At 35.9% G+C, this 27384-nt stretch overlaps 2 protein-coding genes across 2 annotated transcripts; both read right to left on the reverse strand.

The window, feature by feature from the left end:
- Positions 1-1982: 1982 nt before the first annotated feature.
- On the reverse strand, positions 1983-5142 carry LOC110463108 (vegetative cell wall protein gp1-like). Its single transcript, XM_021517457.1, has 3 exons — positions 4161-5142; positions 3219-3253; positions 1983-2884 (listed from the first exon to the last, which is right to left on the reverse strand). Exons 1-3 carry the CDS (start codon positions 5039-5041, stop codon positions 2847-2849), a joined length of 954 nt encoding a protein of 317 aa, XP_021373132.1. The 5' UTR covers positions 5042-5142; the 3' UTR covers positions 1983-2846.
- Positions 5143-5440: 298 nt separating this feature from the next.
- On the reverse strand, positions 5441-26420 carry LOC110463081 (nuclear factor of activated T-cells 5-like; the record flags this gene model as incomplete). Its single annotated transcript, XM_021517422.1, has 8 exons — positions 26139-26420; positions 13716-13766; positions 13147-13323; positions 12545-12690; positions 10427-10519; positions 9895-9961; positions 9355-9512; positions 5441-8680 (listed from the first exon to the last, which is right to left on the reverse strand). Coding segments are annotated over exons 1-8 (3993 nt in total), but the record flags the coding sequence as incomplete, so codon positions are not given.
- Positions 26421-27384: the final 964 nt, after the last annotated feature.

The raw sequence follows: 27384 nt of genomic DNA on the forward strand, positions 1-27384 counted from the left end.
GTCAAAGAGGGATACACAAGCAGCCAAACTCGTGGCTAATGCCCCGAACCTTTACGAATTAAAATACAAGACATGAGTGAAACACGAAATATATTTAAACTTTAAAACAGTGTAAAATGAATAAAAGTTTCGTTTTAACACCTTTAACAGATCATTTGATTTCTCGAACCGAAGTGTGTTGGTGGCGGTCTCCTTCTGCACCCTCATTTGGACGACAAGCAAGACAACACAATTCGTGTGATCCTTCCAGTTTCCCACTACAACACTTAGGACTCTCTCGTCTGCTCCGTTCGTTCTACTGTATCTCTCTAGATATCTGTTCGACTATTTTATCCAAAGGTTTCTGTTACTGCGTCTATCTTAGGAATCTATTTATATGTGTTTCTCCAAGATATCTATCCAAATGTGTCTCCCTAAGGTATCTGTTCGGCTCTGTCTCTCCCTGTATCTGTTCGGCTGTGTTTCTCCCTGTATCTATTCGGCTTTGCCTCTCCCTGTATCTGTTCGGCTGTGTTTCTCCCTAAGGTATCTGTTCGGCTCTGTCTCTCCCTGTATCTGTTCGGCTGTGTTTCTCCCTGTATCTGTTCGGCTCTGCCTCCCCCTGTATCTGTTTGGCTGTGTTTCTCCCTAAGGTATCTGTTCGGCTCTGCCTATCCCTGTATCTGTTCGGCTCTGCCTCTCCCTGTATCTGTTCGACTGTGTTTCTCCCTGTATCTGTTCGGCTCTGTCTCTCCCTGTATCTCTTCGGCTCTGTCTCTCCCTGTATCTCTTCGGCTGTGTTTCTCCCTGTATCTGTTCGGCTCTGCCTCTCCCTGTATCTGTTCGGCGGTGTTTCTCCCTAAGGTATCTGTTCGGCTCTGCCTATCCCTGTATCTGTTCGGCTCTGCCTCTCCCTGTATCTGTTCGACTGTGTTTCTCCCTGTATCTGTTCGGCTCTGTCTCTCCCTGTATCTCTTCGGCTCTGTCTCTCCCTGTATTCCGCTGGAATACTTTAAACCAGATGAGTTGGTATGCTCCCTTGTCAGTGTTATAACATTTCGGTGGCACACCCCTTGATTCGATCATTTGTAATCACTTTATGTTAAAATTGATAATCTTATTATGCATTATTATATGATAATTGATTTTCAAATCTTGTTGATCATAATTGATCAGTAAAAAACCCAACATTTGTTCACATGCTTTTGGACTTACCATTGCTCATTATAATCATAGATAATATTTCGTTGCCCTAAACTGTAGCTACATTATAAAACCTAAGCAAGGAGCGCAACCTGACTCCAACTACAAGTATTCTCCTGCTTGTAATGAAGGAAAAGTCGGATATATCTCTATCTGAATGAATAGATGTTAGAAAATCGTGATTATCATAATTTTAATTGTGGTTTCTGGTATACTCTCTTCGTTGTGACGTTCTGGAGAATACATTATTGTGTTGCTCCAATTTGTTTTGTTTATCTTACCGTTGTTTTCTTTAGTCTCTTTGGGCACCTCTAGTTAGCTCGTCGTCAGAATAATGTAACAAGATGGTATTTGAGCGAGACGTCCCCTTAGACTGGCCCTTATCTCTCACTGTTATCTAGAAACCCCATAAAATATTGACTGGTTATATTTTCTATTAGTTATTAACATTTGTTTACGCCACTGACAATCGCAGAACCTGGGTGGAGACTGTTCCTCAGCCTACATCTCATTCAACAACACCCATTATACCCATACTAGCAGTCGTAATCGTCTGAAGGTCTAGTTGGAAGTTGAAGTGTATGGTAAGTTCATTATGTCGTCTTATAGAAGAATAAGGTACGGACCTGGGTGTTTTGATGTGAACTCCTCCGTCCGACTATGTATAAGGTGCAACATTTATTAAACTTGGGAACTTCAAATATAACTTTTTTCAACATCAATCGGTACATTGTATCACTCCTTTTTCATGAAATTATGTCAAACTTCTCAAAGAACTATGTAACAGACAAATATTTGAATATATTTTGCATAAGTTTATTTACACGAACCACAGGTTGCTTTAATCCTGACAAAATTGATAAATTGAATGACGATATTAATGAACAAAGGAGATTTGTACAAATGATATATGATTTGATTCATCACTTTGTCTGTGGTAATTGCCAGAATGGCGACCGGAATCCGGAAACAAGTTTATATAACTTGTCCATTTTAACCGACTCTCGGTTTTCAGCCCTCTGTCGAGTAGAAACACGTAAGATCTGCAGCAAACAGGTTGCCATCTCTCTTCCCCTGACCTCGCCATTAGTGAGTCCTTTCTAGGATCATGAATTCCAAGAGGATCAACTTCTAACACCTCGATAACTATCATGTAGCAAGTTGTTGACAAGAGTATTCATGAAAGATACAGTAGAATGATTGTCCTAAGGAACAGAGGTAAATCATGAACATGATACATAATTATGCTGCCGTAGCAGATTTTAATGTGTTTCGGGAATAATTAATTGATCCATTTAATACAAAGGTGCAATTAGCCATTTTTTATAAATATAACATTTTCGCGCTTTAACAAAGTTGTCAAATATTAATAACATCCTTTGAAGATTATCATATCGAACAGTACATACAATTCTTATTTAGAAAAATGCAACTGTGCATGATTTCCACGACTTAGTCGTAGCCACCATATCAAGTTTGCGTGTTACAGTTTGTATTGCCTGATGTAAACACTGTTTTTTTAGCTAAGTCCGAATTGTAATTGATTTATCCTACTTATTGCCGTTGGAACTGGTACGTGATAATTTCCCACTTCAATAAGGAGAGGACCTCCTACCACATTCAAAATGGCGTCTTCAATATTTCCCCGCGTAACTAAGCAACGTTTAGCCTGCCACGTTCAGCCTTGGCCCATATCCTGCAACTATAATCATAAACAGAAATTAGTGAATGACCGAAGAAAATTACATGTTCACAAATTGTATAAATTGGGAACTTGTTTTTTTCTGTGAAGTTGATAAATTCGTTTATGCATAAATTCAAAATAAACGTTATATTGGCGTGTGTAACAATACTGTCACGTCATCATTTTCCAAAATGGTAATTGATTTTAAAAAGACCATAATAATAACGGATGTTCACAAACTAAAAACAACTATTATAAGACAACATAAATTATCGAAGAAGGAGAGATAACGTCGCATTCGTTAGTGAAAGATCATTATTAATAAATTACTTTGCCAGTGTTAGGTACTTACGTAATTTTGAGAAGCCATACCGTTTCCTTTGTCTCCTGAAAAGTAAAGAAATTTACTTAATATCTTTTTTAAATAAGAATTTTAAGTAAGCATTTAAAACTTCGGACAACTATGGTATAATAAAACCACTTAAAGTACTCACAATTTCCAGTTCCTTACCGTTTTCCATAATATTTCAACTGACAGCACAGTGGCTGTACCGTATTTGTGATGATGATGTTAGACATATAAAGCCATCTTTCTCTGTATCTCTATAGTTCATATGAACACTTTAGCAATACAAAATCTTCATTATTTTGTTCTGATTGCTGCTATGCAAAACCAAAATGTAAGTTCCTGTTATACTAAATCTCTGGACATGTCGGAATCGTACGCAATGATAAAGATGAATGTACCACTAGGTAAGATATTATAAACTGTTACTCCAATGAAATAGAAATACATTTATTTAGAAAAAAATACTTTCTTTATAAGCGGCCATTTAAGTCCGTATTTCAAAAAAACGAAAAATGTGTTTCTCAATCAAAATAAAATTCCAGATTTTCCTTTTGTAAAAATGACATAAGGCTTCATGGCATGCTTTCCAATTCCTTATCTAACTGTAGGTCAATATCTAATCTAGTCAGTAAAGAGTACATAACATGCTGATCAATTCCTTATCTAACTTAAGAATGCTGTATGCAGCATGCAGGTCGATGCCTGATCCCATTTTACAAGTTATGCAGCATATACATGTAGGTCAATATCTAATCTAGTCAGTAAAGAGTACATAACATGCTGATCAATACCTTATCTACCCTCTTGAAGGCAATATAAATACAGGTAAAAAGTTGATCTCAGCAATAAAAACTACATGGCATGCTGACCTAAACCTTATCTATCTATTGAAGTCTATGCAGCATACAGGACAATATCTGACAGTTAACCGTGCTGATGTTTTACCTTTTGGATTTTGCTTTCTTTGCCTTAGCCTTAGGTTTAGGTCGAGGCTTTGGCTTTGGCTTAGCAGATGGAGCAGGTTTGAATAATTTTGTGACAGGTGCTGTGGGTTGTCTGGGTGGCATTGATTGCGGCCCCATAGCTGCCCATCGGGAAGGCATTGAAGGAGCCTTGGTGACTGGTGGGGCGAAAGTGGTCGGTCTGTACGTCAGTTGTGTAACAATTGTAGTCGGTACCTGCTGCGTGACCACTTGCTGATTCCAGAAGTTCGCAGCTTTCGTAACTGGGGGCAGAGTTGTTGGCGGTGGTCTAACGAAAGCCTTTGCGTGCATTTGCTGGTGACCAGCTTGCAAAACTGAAGCCGTACTCTGGACTCTGCCGCGGAAGCCTGGAGCTTTGGCGACCTTGGTTGGCGTCTGCATGAACTCTTGCCGAGGTACTGCATGTACTTCAGGCTGTTGGAACGGATTTTGTGCTCCAAATGGGTTGAAAGGGGAGTGCTGTGACTGCATTGGCATGCTACCAGCTGGTGGTCCAGCTGATCCTGGAGATTGTGGACCACCAGGAATAGGATCAACCCAAGCACTTGGAGCCCAAGGATTTGCCTGGGGTTGACCAATCGGAACGACTGCTGGACCATTGTTTGGAATGATGCTATTAGCATTAGCATTTGCACCGTAATTGACCTTTGGTATAGGTTGTGACGGGTTAACACCCAGGGCCTGATCCAAAATCGATCCATGTGCAGACGGAGGAACGTTGACTCCACTTCTCGAGCCAAATGGCTGCCCGGGGCTAGCAGCCTGTGCGTCGACGAATGCCTGTTGTGGTGGCTGAATCTGTTGGGACTGAATCTGCTGCGGTTGAATTTGGAAAGATTCCATCGGGTTAAAATGAGTTTGCTGGTGATGTTGTTGTTGTTGTTGTTGTTGTTGTTGTTGTTGTTGTTGTTGTTGTTGTTGTTGTTGGAGGTGGTGTTGTTGTTGTTGATGTTGTTGTTGTTGTTGTTGCTGATTTGCTTGTTGTTGCTGGTGTGGTGGTTGTTGCTGTTGCTGCTGTTGATGTTGTTGTGGTTTTTGCTGCTGTTGTTGAAATTGATGTTGCTGATGCGATTGTGGTTGTTGTTGTTGCTGCTGCTGAAATTGTTGTTGTTGACGTTGTTGTTGCTGAAGCAGTTGTTGTTGTTGTTGCTTCTGAAGTTGTTGTTGTTCAAGTTGCTGTTGCTGAAGTTGTTGTTGTTCAAGTTGCTGTTGCTGAAGTTGTTGTTGTTGTTGTTGTTGTTCCTGAAGTTGTTGTTGTTGAATTTGCTGTTGCTGAAGTTGTTGTTGTTGTTGTTGTTGTTGTTGTTGTTGTTGTTGTTGAATTTCCTGTGGCTGAAGCTGTTGTTGGTGTTGAAAATTTGGTTGTTGATGATGCTGTGGTTGCTGTGATTGCTGCATCTGATTATGATTTTGTTGGAATTGTTGCTGTGGTTCAAAAGGATTATTTGTAGGATTAAACATATGTTGTTGCTGTTGACTTTGGAAACTTTGTTGTTGAGATTGTGATCTTAATAGTGCTTGACGTTGCTGTTCCTGCTGTATTCGTAATTGCTCTTGATGTTGCTGTTCCTGCTGCAATCTTAATTGTTCTTGACGTTGCTGTTCCTGCTGCAATCTTAATTGTTCCTGACGTTGCTGTTCCTGTTCCAATATTAATTGTTCTTGACGTTGCTGTTCCTGTTGTAATCTTAATTGTTCCTGACGTTGCTGTTCTAGCTGTAATCTCTCTTGTTCCTTTTGTTCCTGAATTCGTTGTTGTTCTTGTCGTAAATGAAGCTGTTCTTTTAATTTAGCAGCAGGATCCGACCAAGTACCAATCCTTTTCGGAGAAAAGGATAACGACGATTTCGCTTTATGAGCAGAAAACGATTTTGCAGAAAATCGACTTCCTCCTGACATTTTGAAACTACTAGCAGTTTTACTATTTCCAACGGAAAACGTTGGTTTTTTCCTGAAGACTTTGATAGTAGTTGTAGGTGTAGCCATTGTTGTTATTTGCTCGAATGTTGTAGTGATAGGCAAGTTCTCAGCTGCATTAGGTTCAAATCCCTGTTGATGTTGTTGCACCTGGTTAGGTTGTGCAACGTTGAATTCAGCATTTCTAGACAAGTGTTTTTGTTGGGGGTTATTAATTGAGCTCGACAATGTCTGGTGATTTGGAACGGGTGTTGCGTCTGGAATTCCGCCATTCACCGGCGTGAACACAGTGATATCTTGAGGCACTGTTATAATGTCTGGTGAATTCTTCCCGTGAAGATTGCTAAGCAAAACTGAGCCTGCATTTACCCCTCGATCGATTTTATTCATTGAGTTTACTGACTTTACGTCCTGGTTATAACGAGAGCGTGGAGGGTCGTGCTTCCGATGTGCTGATCGCTGTGGTGGTACTTCATGGTACTGGAATCCTCTCGCTTGTTGAGGATGTTGGTGCCCGGGTTGAACGTAGGAACCAACGGGTTGTGCTTCTTGGGGACTTTCTGGAGAAGACACAAATGGTGATTGTCCATTTTGGTGCTGGCTATATGTTTGTGGATTCGGAGCAAGTGTTACTGAATTTCTCAATCTACCTCCAAGCTTTTGCAATTTCGCATTTAGTTCACTTATTTTTTGCTTCATGCCAGGTTTTGCTGTGTCTTTCTTATATTGCGTTATAGCTGATTCAAGTAGATCCCACAGCTGCTGGTGTCTTGATTGGAATGCGCCACTTTTTAATTGAGCAACAAACCATCCAACGGCGTCTTCTATTGTCGAATTGTTAGGCAAACCTGATGGTGTTGGTGACGGTTGTGGAGCGGCCTGGGTTGCTGCAGGTGTCCGCGCTTTTGCTTCCCACTTGTTTGCTGTATTTTGTGGTCGTGAAACAGTTGGTACTTGTGCTTTATTCTGCCAGTTCCGATCGTTTTTCCAGACTGATTGTCGTTCTCTAGGCACGCTGCTCGCGGCTGCGTTGCCCTGGTTTTTGGTTGTCGGGTTAGATGCGATTGGTTGCCACTCCTTTTTAGACGGAGTCTTTTGTGTGAGTGCTGGTGCCGGTTGTCTAAAACGAGATTGCCATCCCCTTGACCCTGGTGAATTCCATGTCTTCTGCTGAACCGATCCTGACACCTGAGAACCCCCTGATTGCCAAGATGACTGTGAAGCACTTGCCTGCCACCTGTTTCCATTTGGTTGCTGATCTTTTGTCAGATCAGCCACTCCAGATTGCCACAAACGTTGAGGTGTTTCTTGTATAGCTGGCTCGGACACGCGGGATTGCCATGCGCGTGTTGTTGTTTGTGGCGTTTGTGCAGTTGTAGGCGGAACAAATGTGGGGTCATGTATTGGAATGCTTTGTGATGCTGGCTCTGCAGGTGCTACTGGTTCATTCTGCCGGGCAGACCACCTACGGGGTTGCTGTTGAGGTGTTTTGACTGGAATTCCATTCGTAGGGGCGGCTGCAGTAATTGGCCATGTCTGGTGGGCATTGATTGGACTCACTGTTGTGGGATAAACAATGCGTTGTCTCTCTACTCGTAGAGTCGCTGCCGTAGGGATTCTAGTATCTTTAACCAAGGATGGGTCAGGTGTTATCGGCGACAAAGTTGTTTCAGCAGCAGGTACTGTTACGGACATTGTTGGATTGGCACGGGCTGCTGTCGTCGGTCGAGTTTCTGCCCCTCCAATCTTCGACACTTGCACTTCAGGCTGTACTGCAAATTGCATGTGTGGTGCATTTGGTGTGCCTCCTATTTTTGGAGTGTTACTGATGCTATTGCCTCTTGCAGATCCTTCAGATGGCTGAACAGAAATTCCTTGAACTGCACCAAATTGGACATTGCCTGTCAGATCTTGTGTATTTATTTTGTTGTTTGCATTTGCATTTTTGAATTGTAATTCGAAGTTGCTGGTTGTTGTTGTTGACAATTCTGTTGGCGGAGGTGGAGGGACGTTGGGCTCCTTTTTTCCAGGTGACCATGATCCCGCTGTCTTTGTCTCAGGCCACGCCCAGTTGCTCTTAGAGGCGGTACCTGCTGATGACGGCGGTGATTTCCATGCAGGAGCGCCGCCACTACCGGCGGCAGGTTCGATTATGTGATTAGTGTGTGAAGACTTTTGATTGATGTTGGCTATTGGCTGAACCTGTGTGTTCATAGATGATACCGACTTCTTTTGACCAAAGAAATGACCAACACTAAGCGGCGCTCTTTCCTCTACTACTGCTGGTGCAATTCTTCTCATTGATTTCCTTCCTCTAGCAAAACTGAACGGGCTGCTGATTCTACCAGACAACTTGAACTGTGGTCTTATTGCCCCCGATACTGCTCTCTTTTTTATTAAGTGTTTTGTAAATGCACTTAGTGGAGGCACTGTAAGGGGGCGTTTGCTGCTGTATACTTTTCTACCAAAGAGAGGCTGAACTGGTCGAACATTGTCTCTGATCCTTTCCACTGTATTTGATTCCGCCCCAATGACACCAGTATTGAGTGACCGGAAAGCATCAACCTGAAATAAAATTGCACTTTCGTGAAAATTCTCGAGTTGAGTTTAGGTTTTCTTTCGGAGTTCAATTCTCATTACAAAAACTGCGTTAATTATTGAATGAATCATTTGCGAATGGTATTTCGATTTGTATTTAAGTCAAAAAGTCAAATTTAACAAAGAAATAACACGAAAAACATCTTAATTAGCATATAACAGGTTGATGAACTTGAAACATCGGAAATCGTGCGTACAAGTTCATTCCTTGATAGTATATAGACAATTAAGTAAATATAAAAACACTTATACATATATGTATACATATAAATGTATCAATATCTTAAAACTGATAATGACTTCCTTAACGATTATGTGGCTGTTAAACGTAGGAGCATTTTTCCTTTACAAAAGACATATGCCACAGGCATTATTTAACTTTGACCTTTCGCAACTTCACATTTTGTACAACGTCATCTTAAGTATAGTTCTTATGTTGTTGATGTGTATTCGTTGAATTGTTGACGGTTCGGAAAGTAAATGTGTGCTTAATAGATTGTCGACAATAATAAGAACTTCAAAAACGAGCAGAGTGTTCCCCTACCTCGTAATAATCTGTTACCATATGAGTTTAACTGTCCTTTTTGAAAGACAAGAATAAATAATCTCATTTTAAAATTTTCCTGTATATATCATCATACCTGTCGACTGGACAGCGAGATGTGGTCCCTCATGACATACCACATGACGCTCTCATGACATGGTGGGGTGGTCAAACTGCCCATATAGTGATAGAACGTTTGGGAGTCTCGTGGCAGGAAATCCGTCAGCCGGAAAGAAAGCAGGTCAGAGGTCTTCCCTGTAAACATAATCATATTGTAAGAATCCGAGAAGATTTTACTTTGCACTAAAACTACCACAAGATAAATGTAGAAAGCAGGTGCCTATTATTAATTTCTTGTTTGAAGATGCAGAACACCAAGTAAAGTAAACATGTTACTGCTCTAAATTGCCCTGTATGTACTGTTTATTACTAACAAAGTCGTTATGGTCTTTTTCATATCAACGGACTAAAACATTTCCTACGACAGTATTTCAAACATTTTTAAATTCCTCAAGCAATATAGCGCAAAAGTATTTCGATACCCCTTGTTTGATAATCATCCACTGTTTCCTAATTAAAGTGTAATTGTTATAAACTAATGAGTCTAGCGTTATCTCTGTTGTATTCGCCAAGTTACCATTTTCGGATACTGTATGAAGCGATCCAATAAGGTCTTCAAATATAGGATTATCTTCGGGCGAAACCTGAAACAAAAATTATTTCATCAGGTTCAATAGAAAATTTAAGAATAAGATATCAAGAAAAATAAAAGGTGAAGACAGTTCTCTTCTACATCGAGAGCGTTGCCTGAGAGAATGCAGGTATATATACGTGTAGCTTATATTATGATCCACAATATAAAGTACACTTTTAACAATCTTTCATTGGCTATTACAGAGATGTGAGCATGGTTTTTGTTTGTGTTTTATTTCATTACTGCAACAGATACCCTAATACCACAGATGTTTATGCTCAGTCAATCAATCAAATTGGGCTGTTTCAGGTAGTTTAATTTAGCTTACCGAATTCAAAGGGAGAGCGCAGTGGGCAATTGTGAAATTAACTGATAAGATATCCGGTCGCCTTAATCATTGTAGTATAATAATGTAGTTATGTTAAGTTTTACACGATTCCGCTCAAGGGAAAGTAGTTTCATCAGCAACACTTACATCGGCAAAGACGGCAATGCTTGCCAGTCCGTCATGGTGTCTGATAGCATTCGTCATATTTCCGTATTTGGTAGCGAAGAAAATCATTTGAACCTGAAATAAAAAAAAACATTTATTTAAGTCCGACTCTAAAACAATCCTAATGACACTCATTAACTAACAAGGACTTCTATAACAAATTCAATGCAAATTCCTTAAGACAAACGCTGTATCAGCTTTGTTTCACATGTCGCCTTTATTCTACTTTATCAGCAGACTACATGGGAAGAACTATGGTATGAATTTTGTATAAAGGATATAATACTAATCATGTAACACTGTCTTCATTGTTTAAATTTGTGCAATTAACTTGTGCTATTAAGTTTTCAAGATTATGTGACCCGCAGTAAGGTTGCAAAAAAATGTGTTTTTTTTGTTAAATGATTTATTTAGTTGCATTTTAATTCAATTGTACATGCTTGTAACTGCTTTGTATATACATGCACAGTCGCATTCAACTATTCAGCGATCCATTTTATGGATATCGATTTTAATTGTATTGCTTTAACTACTTAACACAGAAAATCAACTGTTTTACGGGATCGTTCCCATCATTATCATGGCACAACAAGGTCAATATACCCTTACAACGTCATACTGAAGTAAAACCTCTGCAACGTTTTAATGTAACATATTGGAGTCACCAAACCGTGTCCATGTAAACCAGTACACTTGGTCAAGTTACGTTATGTATTTATTTAACTGGCACGCTTACAGTTTTTTTATTAGGTATGACATAGTGGGATGTTCATTCCTAAGAGGAAAACGTATGGAACCACGATAAATCAGCTGTAGTATTTAAATTCCCTTAATAATATTCCGGATATTACGAATTAATTTGATAGTGTATGCAAATGACATATTACGCAACATTATACTATTTTTACTTTCTGAAATAATAAAACCCCACATTACCTGTAGCACGATCTACGCCCCACTTTACACTACACTACAGACACACATTTAATATTTTGCGCTGTTGAGTGACAAGGCTAACAATGTGTTGATATTAATGTATGCAATAACGAAATGGTACCAGGTAGGACGAGATCCCTCGCGTATTCACATGATTTGTCTGCATATCATTTTAATGCCTTTCTTTTGACTATTATCTGCAAGACATTCAGAATGAATTAGTTTACTCTGTATGTTGTCTACAGATACGTGTTCTACTGTTCCGTCTGTAGATGATTGGAATGATTAATGCCGTGGTTGATAGGGTGCGGTTCCAAAGTGACTCGCCGGCAGCTAACACATGAACGGCAACAATTCTCAGCGAATGAGTTATTAAAGTATTTTGCAAGGCATATTATGTTTTTTAATATGATAAATATTCGAAGACGAACTGTGTTTGTATAGAATACAATCATTTCATCCTGAAAACTTCAGTTTAAATTACATATGTCTGGTTTTTTTTTATTGTATTATGCTGAAATTAATATAGCAAAATATGAAAATCTATAATATATACGTATCCTATATTTTGTTAATAATTTACAGTACGTTTATAAATCATCGATTAACTACAGATAACACCACCTATTGAGCGTTGGACACTCAATGCATGAAATGCTTCTATTAAAAGTAAACAATGGACTTTATAGGATAACCCTTACAAATTAGTTAAAAAATTAGCAAGTCCCCGTTACATTTTATATACGTTACACTTGTGCTTACTGAAACTATATGCTATATTATTTAATGTTTTGATGTTTAATTTTTCACCTGGTAACTACAATGTAAACATTAATGAAATATTCTAACAATTGTTTGAAATATGTGCAATCGTTGATTCTATACAAAATAAGTTTGAAAGGAAGAATGAAAAAGTGAATCATCCATGTTGTGCTAGGTGACTATTCACTCAAGAGGACTGTACAAGTGGCGAATAATAAGCATTCGACTAATGTCATGATGTTTTTCGAGCATGTCATCAAACAGTCAGTATATATATCATGTACAAAACAGCTACAAATTATGTATACATCAAATGTCAGATGTTTTAACGAAACACGAATGGCATTTCATCCTAGATTCCAGATGCATGTCATTGTGTGTGTCCTGGACTATCCTACTTGCCTCCATAGCATGTTTGTAGCCGTTGACACTGTGTTCTGCCCCGCCTTCGTCCGTCGCACCCCAGTGGAAATGAACCTCCGCCGCCTGGTACCGCTCCTTTAGGTTACCTCCCCCTACATACCACTTGGAGGCCAGGGCCAGACTCGCTGTGTGAATAAAAGATTTATAATCTTCACTAACACGTTTGTACGAAAGGATATTATTTAATAATTACAAAATATACGAAATCTACCATAAATCATATAAATGCATTAAAACATATATCATTTTTTCAAAGATGCAAAACATCTGTCATTTTAGTAACATATCGCTTACAAGAAACAAATTACCAATTATTTGGCACGCTGACGTTTCAATATCAAGGTACTATGGTATATGTACATGTATGACGTTGTTGCAACAGTAAGTATTGTAAGATATCCCTGTAAACATATTGACAAGGTAGTTGCCATACTATCAATTATATTTATATTTAAGACATTTATACTGTGGTTGTAGTCTGATTGCAAATCTGTCATGTCTCAACTGTCCATCGTATTAGACGACAGTGGCATAACGCTTGTACATATCTATAAACACAATGGACTATTTAGGATATATACCTGTGTGACCATTGTTCACAAGTGTAGCTGCTACTTGATTGGCTGAATCAGATGGATAATTATAGTAAACGAAAGGCTTCAACCAATTGACGGGAAGGACTTCCTCTGTCTTGATATTAATTGGCGATTGTTTATTACCGCTGCACGTGGGGTACGACTTATGCCAGTTATTTGGTTCTGTAGAAACAAAACAACAACAATAAGTTCAATCAATTATAAAGTTATATATTAGTATGGTTAAGCAGACAATGTGGTTGCAAGTTCTTTAAAAATTGGACCAATATTCCATTTTTAAATATATTGCTTCATTTGTAAATAAAATTGAACCATTTCATTAGACATGTATTCTGATGAATTATCTTTAGAGTGTCACTGGTATTATCATACATGTATTTACAACGTCAAGTTACATGTTTCGTTCTTGAATACTCCTCACTATACACTGAATCTTGTAAAGTCATTGACACCGGTATATTAGTCAGGAGACCTCAGTGCTTATATCCATCACCTCCGATTCGTATTATCTTATTTCGTCTAATGTACATGAGAGGTAGCTTTAACTTTCGTACCTGAATTACCATGATAACTCCAACTGCTACCTTGTGTTTTTGTACTTGTATCTGTAATAGAAAAGGGATTTATATAATATATTTATATATTTATATCAATGTGCTATATAGTATCAGGTATATGGCATTGTATTATGAAACATTAAATAAATTCATTGTTCACATTCCTTATTATAAATATATTTTATATATGATACTAATCTAATAATCGTTAATGAGGTCGAACTAGAACAATAGAATAATGTACCCCCTCCTGTTTTGACTGACACTAATTCGGCCATGATGCATCACTTGCATCCAATTATGTTGATGATCATAACAATACAGCGATATAATATTAGATTAAACATCTGCATCGGAAAGCCTATTCATATCGCTGTAAGATATGGTGCATCATGCAATGTATATTTCCATATTCACGCCTTTGATCTTTTATAGAAAATCGTTTTATTTGTTTCATTTGATGATATTGATATAAACTTTATTTAGATTCTTAACGATATATTGTGTTCGAGACGAACTATATTACTGCATTTTATAATGCTTACTATTGAAATGGTTTTGTAACTATATTTGATAAGATGTATTACATGAACCACCAGCTTTAGTGTTACTGCTGATTATTAATTCTGTGATGATTGAACATTGTCGGTAATACAGTTAGATACAACACCACACATTAGTAAAAGTGTTTCACCATAGGGAAATACTGACATAGTATCTGTACAATCTAACAGATGTATTTTGATGTATCACCGAAATTGTAAAAACGACACCACATTTATTTCCTAAATAATTTCTGTCATCAATCAATTTTAACTGTTCAATATGCATACATAATGCTTAATTTTCCATTGAAACTCCAAATTAGTAACGCTTCGACAAACATACGGCCTTAGAGATGACTTTAACCATTACAGTTTATCAGTTAAGACACATCGAATTAATCACACAAGCTGTGATACTGATCGATGAATTAGATGGTATCCATCTTTTTTTTAAGTTAAAGTACCGCCTACAGGGTAAAATCAACGAATCAAAATTAGGAACGCATACAAAACAGTGACATGAAAAAAATGTATATAGTAAAATAATGCCGTGTTTAATTATCTGGTCTTGTTTAGTCATTTATGTTATATTCTTATAAAAGCTAATAGGTGTAGATAATTTATATCAGGAATTTAGCATGCATTTATATCATGTTCATTTCTATAAGCTCGTGGAGCTTCTGTAGAATAGGTAGAAATAATGGGACGGAAAGAAGTTTTAATTATGTAAATTTAAGAGATGACTGATTTTTAATGGAAACACATTTCAAAGATAAATTAAAATCATGTCACTCATGCAAAGTTTTCGTGTTATATACCCTAATTAGTAATATGTAACCGTAATGAGGTGTAAATCATACATTTACATACATTTGTCATCTGAAACAGGTGCGAAGTCATCATACGGTCGTTTTAGATAACAATATATAAAGTATATTTAGAAACAACAAAGAAATATATCATATTCTTTTTTACATTTTTTCTTTCGAAAACCAAAGAATGTAAAACAAAATATACAAAAGTTACTAATGTAATGGTTCATAAAATTGTAGACATCTTACACACGAGGGAAACGTCTGATGATTTGACTTTGGTAGAGTATTGTTTTATATACACTCCTATATCTGTGTACTTCATTGTTTCATTTATTTCCATTTATATATAACCAAATACATGTAAATCATAACTAGTATAATGCATACTATTATATAGTAACCGCTCATCAAGCCTGCACTGTAGCAGGAAATACAACGAATTAATGAAACATATCTCTAGGAGAATTTGATAAAATCACTATAAATTTTAAAAGAGGACTCACAATGTACCTCCGTAGAAATGGAGAAATTGGTTTCATGTTTCTTATGTTCAACACAAAAGTCATGGTAATGATGCTCGTGTTAATCAACCTTAGTGTAACCTTCATGCCAGGTCAAAGTTTATTGAAGATAAGCTTTGTAATAACGTAGGTGTGTTTTGTTCGATAGGGATGTTGTCGCAACGATATAACCATGACTAAGGTCCCACTGGCGGCCTTGACCTTGACTGTTGATTTTCACATAGTTCATAGATAATACATGACATAATACTACTTGATTTATTGACATGATGTAATTACTTTCTTTCAAAATGTTGATGTGTCAAAATGTCAAAATGTTAAATGCTACTTCATAATTTAAATGATGTCAGACAATCGCCATTAATTGAACATATCTATGGGAATTTTAGTGTTAAATGTCTCTTGAAAAGGAAATAAATGTCGCAGTAAGGTATTAGATATCCCTTATAAATTTATCCTGTGGACAGGTTTGTACTATCTGAAAAACACTTCTGACGTAGGTAGGTCAACGAGGAAATAAGAAACATAGTGTTCTGTGATAAAAGATATGCTTTTAAGAATGAACAAGTCAGCAAGTTTTCTTATAGATTCGTAAAAGATTATTTTGTTACTACCTCAGTTCATTAATTTGTTTGGCTAGGAAAAGTCGAGATGAGATTAAAAAAATAAAGAATTGAGGAGACCCTAGCTCAATAGCAACTGCAGCAATACAAGAACAACAGCTACCGAAGAAACCTCAGAGTAACAGTAACTGAAGTAACACATTTCAACCGCAATAAAGGAGACCCCAGAGCAACAAAAATCAAGAACTGAAGATAAACCACAACATCAACTGCAATAACACCAGAACGACTATTGGGGAGACATTGATGCAATAACAACAACAACAACAACAACAACACCAAAAAATACAACAACAACAACAACAACAAATACCAAAGAGAAAAGATTCCTACACAAAAGCATATACACTTACTACATTTTGTATATTACACTCAAAGTATATAAACCAATGAAATAATTTTATAAGGATGACAATGTACGTAGTTGTTCGTCACTTTTCCTTCTATGGCTGTTTTGGTTATATTTATCTTACTATTTCAGTTTAAGTTCTTTATTTCTAAATATGAAATACTAAAAAAATCCATTATTCTGGCGAATTCGTGCATTATGTGTATTCATTGTGGAATAATTGTTATTCAACTGACGAGCTCCATACATCAGATATTTATTGTGTGTCATAAACACGCGCGGTATTGATCAGTTCTCAGTTAAGAATACCACCTTTTATCGTACTGTTTGAACATATAAACATTAACTTTCAACTAAGGAATGGGGTTAATTATTTCATTTTATCGATGATGATTTTCTCAGTGTTAAATATAGAATATGATAAAGCACATTTACGCCAGATGATGAGTTGACGAAGTTAGTTAGAAATCTCGTATATATTGTATCTTATTCTGACGAAGTGTCATAACATGACAGAATGAACATGCCCCATTGACGTTAAAATGAAGAATAATGAATTGCTAACAGCAGAGTATGATACCAATGACAAGGTAAAAATTTAATTTGTCTGCAATTATTGCGTAATCATGTCAATTCAAAGTACCTTTTTTGCGCCCATGTTGTCTGTTTGGAATAATTAGACTCATTTTTTATTAATATTTGACCTTTCTGACCTTTCGGAAATTGTAAGATATCAGCCTTTTCCTTCAGCATCTGTACATATTGTTTTCCATGGTCGATTAACAATTTGACCTATGCTCAGTCATATGTCATAAAATGTAATGATACTTACGTTATTTGCAAATGATATGCATGTCTCCCACATTAAAAATTGCGATTGCATTTTTAAACATTAAAATGTATGCTATTTAACCTTTTGCATATTTCATGAGATTGCTATAAGTATATGCAAACTCATGTCCAAAACATCACATTTATTAATAGTGCCTTCATGAATTAAAATGTATTAATCTTTTTGCAAAGCATGTGGTGCCTGTCGTAGATACCTGCTAATTTCGTCACGTCAGTATCACAGGGTATATATTTACGTGGGTCCTGAAAAAGCATGCCTTATGTTTTATGCAAATGCATCGTGCAATGTAAAACATTTAGTTATTCGCAATTATATTGATAAGTATCTATTAGTGACGACTCTTTAACATTTATGACATATGCATTAAACATCAGTATTCTATCACGCGAAATATACGATCCACCAAACTTTTCCCTGTCCAAACAAATACTTTTCTAAACACAAACATATTACCGTTGTTTGAGAAATTCGGTTATCTTCCTACGGAACATACGGAAACTTTGTTGCGACTTTCACTCTCTGTTAATATTCAAGCTAATCAAACTAACCAGGCATACCATATACTATAAAACCATCAAAACTAAAGACTAAGTACCAAGTGTACTACATAGGTATACCTGTTATTTACCAGATACAGATATTACCAAACATGCAGGAAACAAAATGGTATAGAAAAACTAAGAACAAACATGCATTTTACTGTACGATGAGTAACTGAGAGTTGGCTCTACACTTAATCTTAATAAGTAAAAAGAATACCACCTATTCATCATAACATTGAATACATTTGTGATCCGAAAGTAAATGCAAATACTACTTTTTCATTCTGTTAACTTATTTACGATGTTTTAGTGTTATGTTATCACAGACTTCTGGTCCAATGTCTGGTTTACCAGTAGTTCTGTGTAGAGAGAGAGCGAGAGGCGGAAATAGTACCACGCCTGATTGATATACGGTCACCTGTAGGTGAAGTTTACATTAATTATTCATAGATAATTTTATGGAAACGCATTTAGGGTTAATACTGGGATTCCTAATCTAGAACACGTCAGTCATCAAAAGTGACATTCTGTCATATAAACCACGCACGAGCGCAGCTCTGTTTAATATATATATATTTTATATTTTTTACGAATTTATTGTTAAATCGTTTTAATTGTTTCATAAGTTGTATGGTAGTATGGCCTTTACCTGGGGCCTTATCAGGCTTTCAAACCATATTTGTTTCGGTATCTTATTAATCTCGAATGAACTGTGGTTCAGTATTTTGTTTATCGTTATTAAATATCACGAACATTATAAGCATATGCGTTATCATTCCGACTTTCATCTGTTGAAAGGTAGTGACAAAAAAAGGAGATAACAACTGATAAAAGTCGCAAATGGGCCTTGAAACACGACAATACAATTTCAACTTTTCCCCAGTTCCGTAATTTGGTCGATTATTTCACCAAAGTGCTACTACTATAATGGCTGTTTATAAAAAAAAAGGAATTTCCCGTCAAACAATGTTATCGTGGCTACCTCACATACAACAACAAACCAAGTCTTAAACATCAACAACACTTTTGTTCAACTTTTGTTTTCGAACTGTTTATATCAACTCTGATTGCATAATATAGACGTTATAGTGCATCACATTGAACCTATTTTTCAAACAAATATGAGCTCGAAATTTAAGATAAAAATTGATAGTAATTTATATTGACCTAAACGACCTGTATCCGTCCTCGATACTCCAGGGGCTACGCTCACTTTAGCTCTCTGCAGCCCTAGAATATGCCATAGCAATATCAAAGGCTCAGTGTGCAGCCCCTTGTACATGAGTCAAGAAGATTAGTTCGATCCTTTGATGTACATCATAAGAATATGTTGGTCGCATAACGATAAATTTGACTAGCTTTAAAATCGGATCTCGCTCGTCTGTAATCGTCAAAGGACAGACATCAGCCTAGCAATTAATCAGGGTTGGTTTTTTTTATCTGAATCCAATCAAATAGCTAGCCGCGTGCCATTCATTTTGCTATACTATATTATAGGGGTACAGAGAGTGAAAGTTAGAGTAATCCTTTGAGTATCGAGGATGACCTCCGTCCGAAGAAATTATTCCTGTAAATAGTGGCGTTTTGCTCCCTGCAGTAGAGATCTGGAGAAGGAATACTCTAGAACTATCTTCAGTATATATAGGCTAGTGCGGGTCACGTACTTTACAGCATTTGGCGGGAAATCAAATAGCGCAAACATAGTCCTAGGCAATCTGTTCTTGACACTTGGGTCTGAAAAACACTATACGTGTGTGATATGTGAAACAGTTTTCCAATTGATGACGATAACTTAAGTTTTTGTTTATTTCTCGTTTATTATTATAGATTGTGAGCACTCAAAAAAGTCCGTGCTTAAAACTTGCATTTCAAGAAAACAGCAATTTTTTACCGAATAACACCCTGTTGTTCCTAAGATAACTGTTTTTGTATCAGACACACGTATCACAATTAAATATAACTGCTTTCAATGACATGTTGCGCTCTAGGTGATTGACAAAAATGTTAACTCACATGCGCATACACATCAAGTGCCTGAGAAAACACATCTATCGACCCCCAATTGCAAAAACCGCCATCAACAAACTTCGAGTAGCATGTATCAGCTAAACATCTACACATCGACNTGGGAAAAAAAAAAAAAAAAAAAAAAAAAAAAAAAAAGCGTTCGCAAAAAATGGTTATTGTTGTTGTTCTTAAATATGTTGACCTGTGATACCATGTGTAAATAACAATTTCTGATAGTTGAGTAACTTCACGTAAGAAATTCACTGGCTGCTTCGTTGACAATTTATGGAAAAAAACAAGATGCTCGAAAATAGATTCTTAGTTACATGGTTTTCATTCGTCCTATATCCTTGTGTTTTAGTGTCCTATCCTACGTGTAATCATTTCCCCGTAACTACTGTCAGATACCTTGTTATCATGTTAATGTAAACATTTTTATGGAAAATAAATTGTATTTTCTCATTCCCTGTCTAGTTGTAGGCTCGCTTATTTGGAGACATATCTTGTCAAATTAGCATATAAACTAATCTGGTTGACTTGGCACTCATTGTTCAGTAAAAACATTTTTATCAACACAAACAAAATATCACTTTGCATGCATTTCATGCATGCTTTATTATGTTTGAACTAACACGTTCGGAAAACCACAAAATATGGACGTTTGACTACTTAAATCAATGTATATACCAGGTATTATTACTATTGGTATGCTAATATAAAGATGATTGACAAGGCAACCTGTCATTACATTGTGTGCAAGTTTCACACTAAATTATTAACACATTCGTGACCCAGCTGTACACGTAATGATTAGCTCATAGATCACCGGTAAACTCTAACGAGTCTCAACATCTGATTTATACTTAAACACCGCTTACTTCAATTAATGTATGCATAGGCAAAAATCTGTCAAACCATAAAATGTCAATTAGAATTGAATGCTGTTTATTACTGTTATAAGTATAAATAGACAGGCCACATTTATATATACATGTATATATCCAAATGTTTCAAATTATGCAACATTTAGCAAACGGACATTGTGTGACTAACGTGGTAAGTGACATTCTTATACAACCATGAATGAAAAAGAAAAGTCACTTATTATTATATTTGCGGTATTAATATTTCATCAGCAGGTTCATTGTGTAATGACACTTAATGATTTGACTTTCAGGATTATATTGAACTTATGTTATTCCTATTTGATTTAAACATATCTTATATTTCCTGAAATAAAACCAAGCGATTGGACCCAAGTTATCACAACATGGCATTCCTAACCTCTGGTCAATCTTTTTGTTTTTATCTTTATCCTACTTTATTACTATTTTAACGCCTCTCTTATTCTATGATATTTCTATGGTTCGAATGACTTGTTCACATATTACATTATATAACTCTGTCTGTAATAATATAATAAATGAAATGAAAATATCACAGAGTTAACACAAGAGAAATTTGGGTCCAAATGTTGACAAGGAAAGACAATCCCTGGAATTCAGGAAATACAATTAAATAAGAAAATAATAATAATCAGTCACAAAAATAGCTTATTAATAATAACTTAAAATAATGCAGGTCCCACGTTATTGAACGAGAAATAGTACTTAGCATATATATTGATCGGTTGATCGATTAGCAATTTGTTCATAAAACTGGAATGTCATTAAATCGCTAAACATAAATTATTACGAATTTGATTTGTAATTGATATAGCTATCCAGACAAGTCGTGTGATATATCTGTCACGATACGACGTAGTATACGTGTACTAATGTTTAAAAGTCTAATTTCTTATTCAGTAAGACTGGGTCATTATAAAGCTTGAGTTGATGGCTGAGAATCGTCTTTTCTGATGAGCGTTATACTTACAAATTACTCACATAGATAGTTGATATGTGTTATTCAAATACGTACGATTAAAAACGTTACAATTAAACATTCAAATTGCAAATCACAATCACTTTTCGAAATCAATAAAATTTTAGATATATTTCAGATATAAACACATAAGACAGTCATACCAAAAAAACGTTCTTAAACTTTTCTATTTAATCAACAGTATTGCTTATAGTTTAAAGTTTGTCTTTCACAAACTGGAAACATCTTATGGATCAATCAGATAGCGTCTTAAGGAACACCGTTTCACTGTCAAAAACTCTAACTAAGTGTTATTCCAAAAGTCTTTCTGGCATGACTATGGCTTTGAAAAATCATTTACTGAAATGAAAACCATACCCTCTGGGATTTTTATGAGAAACAATAAAGATGAAATAAAGAAACCATAATCAGCAACAGTGCTCTGAACTACAGCGAGGCTACACCGGCAATATTGACATACTATCCATCTAGCTGACTGAGTTACCTGAGTTGGTCAATAACAATTATATCTAATCAGAAGTAAAGGGGAGGGTACAGTAAATAGGAACATCCGCAATGTAGTAGGATAGCCGGATTATAAATGTCGTGTGTTCAGACCAGTTGTTAGACGAGTAAATATGCCGTATTAATTAATATTTCCGGGAAGTCATTATCAGGTCCTTCCAATCCGCAGGTGTTCGCTATATTTCCGGGGAGATGTCTGTAGTGCTTGAGATGATTAATATGTCGTTTGTTAAAGGTCGTCTTTGTATATAAGATTTGTAATCACATAATTTACCATTGCCTTTAAATGTATCACTTTCCCATTCGCCACATAGTGCGATGTTTTCTTGTCTTAATGTCAAAGGGGCTTTGATTTAATTATGTTCTAGGCGAGTCAAGGTAGCATATCAATTAGATTGTATGTATTCAGCAGCGACACCCTTACCGTGTGTTTTGAATATCATTATAATTAAGTGAAGTATATATGGCTTATGTTAAAAAAATAATAGTTAACATTGAATAACCGAGTGAATAACTACATTAAGGCTACTTGACTTTATTTCCTCCTTCATAAATTATTTCATTAACAAACATAACATTCATTTATCAATTAGCACCAATTATTTATAAATTGGTATAGATCCCTTTTTTTGGACAAAGATTACTTGTATTATTCAAGTTAGGGTAAGAATAAATTATGATATCTTATTTAAGAAGATATCGTTAACATATCACATATATAATGAACAGCTAAGAAAACTATACAACATTAACAGAATCTTGCTTTTATTCATCCAAAATTAATGATCAAATGCATATAACTCCATTACGTACCTTCTACTATTATAATTTGCATTTTTATGTTCGTTTAATGTAGCAATTAGTTTCCATTTCATTTTATTCTTTAATGTTGGTTTAATTACAGTATCAACTAACACCGATACATGTCGGGCATTTAGCTGTTGTGACCTACTGCATGACCTGTAAGAGGCCACTTAGACGGGAATATCGCAGAAGTGTTAATTTTTTGTTATATCAGGACACACAAAAAATCGAAATTAATCTGTTGTAGTCGTCTTTTAGCGTTCGAGACATTTTTCTCTGCTTTTATCTAAATAGGAAGGTTTTGGGTCCAGTTCCTCGGATTTAGACAAGCCAATGTCTTTATTGTTGATGTTCACTAATCTCTATTAGACGTTCAGCTAAACATCAGTGCCAGTTCATGTTGGCTAGCTCATATTAAGTACAATGTGGTAGGGTGAACTGCCATACTCCCATGTCCAGTTCGTGACATTTCAGTGAGATTGCCTTTTATAGTTTCTCTTACTTGGCTTCCACACTCATCAACTCCGTCTTTAAAAGACCTTGACTGTTTTAAGAACGTTGAACATCAAACAAACAAAGCATCCAAAAGGTTGTTTATCATCAAAACTGACAATCCGTTATACATCATAACGGATGTAACCCTACAAATATGTTTAATCAATCATGCTTTCTATAAAATAATTATAAGGTGTTGTCAAACTGGTGGCCTCCCTTAAAACCTGACGTGACATGCATATGAAACAATTGCCTAATTATGTGTAGGTAAGGTTGACATTGTCTGATGTACTGGATGTAATTAGCTGGGTTTGACGACTGTTTCCGTGTTTCTGTCTCCCACACCTATGCGTGTCCTTACATACTGAAAAGTATTAATAGGTATACTCTAAATCATTGTTACGACATTGGACCGTATTATTTCATTACAAAGACACATTAATATTTATGAATCAATCAATCAATCAATCAATGTATCAAAGACTAGTGCAGGTAATTAATTTTAGCATAATATTACTTTAGCATTTCTCTTCCTATCTTTACCATTGTGATACCATTGTGCGTTATATAGGTATTATTAACAGGCGTACGGTATAGCTTGTATGTATTACCGATACAATTACGATCATGTGGTATTATACATAGTTTCCGGTAAATTAAACAAGAATAATGCATATTAATGGATGTGTCACAAGGCAAAATGGAGATGTATGGCTTTGTCTCTTACGACACATTACTGAAGTGTCAAAATGAGGTTTTAACTCCTTTTCATTAAACGAGCAATACTTATTCCATCATATCAATTAAATAATATTAAGGATATTCTGATATGACAATATTGATTCGTATTAACATCCTAAAAACGTGTCCTTGTGGTATGGCATTAATCACCAGTATTCTAATAAACGGAATACTTTTGCGTGTTTGCCTAATTAATGTGCAGAGTTGCATGGTGCTCAGCCGAGATTGCGAATGTCGTGACGTAAGTGATGAATTGCTTTACATTACGATTCTAGATAGACATGCCACGTGACTGAAGACAACCCTGGACACCAACAGGTGATTATGGAACTACACGATATACGTGTATTGTCATTAAACAGGACAATTAGATAATAAATTATTCATGATTTTCAAAAACTTCGGCAATTACTTCACCTTTACGTGCGCGAAGTATTAGACATTAACGACATGATAAAATGGTTTCTATTGCTAATACGAGGTTTCTTGGTTCGTAAATCAATAAGTTGATCCTATTACAAAATATCTATATAACACTGCGCCGTGGAATCGCTTCGCACGCTATTAATGTACATTTTGGATTTTTTTTTAATTTTCGTGATAATTTGTTATGCATATTCAATGGTATCAGTTGAAAGCTAAATAGTGTATACGTGCGTAATATATTATAAAAGAATACTCGATATCACGTGATTTGATATCTCGAACACCCCCTTTATTTTAACATCAACTCTGGTTACCATGACAGGTTAATTAACATATGTTTAACTCGAAATCGGTCCGTTAATCCTGTAACAAGTCGATCACACTACCATGAACGTTTTTGAGTTTATTTTTATCTCGAACGTTAATTACGTTATGCCCAATTACATAAACAAGTTTGGTAGTATGCTAAACTAATGGCGATGAAAGTATAAACGTTACACGATTGTATATAATAACAGACAGTTATTGGTGAGAAGTCAGGACACACATTTAGCTCGCACGTCTTCTTATGAAGTTAATGTTTTAATTATCTACATAAAACATAACTATGTTACGTGTAAAACAGCTCCTATCTCATTAATTTGAACTGTTTCTCATGTGATAAACGCGTAGCTGTTAATTTCCCCTAGCATAATTGTATGTGTTTTAGGCACGGTTTCAAGTATTCTTAAGATGTATGAGTCTTGCTATATTTATTTTAGCATAAAATATCAATAGATCCTGGTAAGAATTTAGATTACGTACTGATTTGCTATATTCCGTGTGTTATGCCATAATTGGGATTTATTAAATGAATTATTGCCCATTAATAATAATTACACCAGTCATGACATGGAAGCTAGAAGTTGTTTATTTTTAATTTAAAAACAGTCCCTATGACTTGGTAACCCTTAATAATCTTTTGTGATAGTTATCTATGGTTAATGTATTAGATCCCATTCAGTTTTTGTTTTTCTGTTCTATTTCTTTTACTTTGCAAGTTTCTTTTCAACAGAAATATAAATTACTTATTATCGAAAAGTCATTAAAAAATAATTATCAGCCTTCCACTAATTGCTTGCATGCAGTGTCGTTATTTTAAGAAGAGAGGCATTTTGGAAACTTACTATGATTTTCAGTGAAAAACTGTTATTGCCCACAAGATTGCAGATATTATTCAATACTTATAGTAGACAGTATCTACTTACCTTGCAGGTGCCATTGTGGAATCGACGAATACGTGAAACTAATAATACATCGTCACACACTTACCTGGATGAATTGTACCTCCATATAGAAGTGTCATTAGCATCATTACAGGTAATTCTCCCATCGTGAATTAATAGTTTATTGTCAAAGTCGCGTATAAATATATATATATTCACTTTCACTCAATAATATCTTTTCTTGTAAAGCACTAGAATCCTGAAGTAATTTGCAGCTAGTTTATCCACCATTGGTTGTTACTTCGTGCATGCTGTCCTCTTTGCAGCTCCCACGATCTGGCCCCTCTCACTTCAAGTTCCCTTGTAACAGCAGTCCATGAAGAGTTCGCTCAAAACATGGTAACTTTCTCCTACTAATTTGCATATTATGCAAATCGAAAATAAGCCGCGACTGATTCGTAGTTTGTGTCGTGGTTGAATGCACAATACCTAAAATAATAATGTCACACTTCGTTTCCTTTCGTCACGAACTATAACTTAAATATGTAAATCAGTTACGTTATGTTTTGTATTTAAAAGAATATTCAATTACAGTGTAACCAGTAACAAATTGTAAATACAAATTTTACACTGGAAAAACTGTCATTGTATTTAACTAAGATTGATTGCATAACCAAATACTTTTATTAGTGTCACAACGACAAACATACCTGGATGGTAGTATCCCTACGAGATCATTTGGTATACATTAGCGGCTTTGATCATGGGGTGGAATGGAGGTAAAAATGTATTTCCTCTTTTTGTGAAAACTTTTCTCTTTTCGTACTGAGTTCTCTCACATTTTATCTTTCTTTACGAAATATGAGCTGAAAGTCAATGTGATTAGATTATCACATTATTACTAGATCGGTGGAACTCCATCTTTGCTCGGAGTAAAATGTAAAAACAAGAGGAAATGTATAGGTTTTACTATCTTCAATCAACTATGTTATGTATGATAAAGATTAGTGTACAGTTACAATCATAGCAAATGAGGCCAAGGAGACACCAAAACAAAAAGGAGGACACGAACAAAGTCTGATGCTTCAAACCAAAACAAAAGGGAAGACATGAACAAAGTATGATGCTCCATACTGAAACAATGGGAGGCCATGCACAAAAATATGATGATCCACGCTTACAAAAAAGGGAAACTAGGACAAAGCTTCACACGAAAATAATAGGGCAGACATGAACAAAATCTGATGCTTTACGCCAAAGCAAAAGGAAACACATGGACAAAGTCAGATGATTCACACAAAAACAAGAGGGAAGACTTGGATTTGTCCAAGATTTGTCAGATGATTCACGTC

The sequence above is a fragment of the Mizuhopecten yessoensis genome, unplaced genomic scaffold (assembly GCF_002113885.1).
Source record: "Mizuhopecten yessoensis strain PY_sf001 unplaced genomic scaffold, ASM211388v2 scaffold10867, whole genome shotgun sequence".
Taxonomy (NCBI): domain Eukaryota; kingdom Metazoa; phylum Mollusca; class Bivalvia; order Pectinida; family Pectinidae; genus Mizuhopecten; species Mizuhopecten yessoensis.

Excerpts from the sequence above, each read along its gene's own strand:
- LOC110463108 (XM_021517457.1), bottom strand. The coding sequence starts at position 5,041 with ATGGAATCTTTCCAAATTCAACCGCAGCAGATTCAGTCCCAACAGATT. Across the intron at positions 3,254-4,160 it reads AAGAAAGCAAAATCCAAAAG|GAGACAAAGGAAACGGTATG; the intron begins GTAAAACATCAG and ends TTTACTTTTCAG. Across the intron at positions 2,885-3,218 it reads GTATGGCTTCTCAAAATTAC|TTGCAGGATATGGGCCAAGG; the intron begins GTAAGTACCTAA and ends TTATGATTATAG.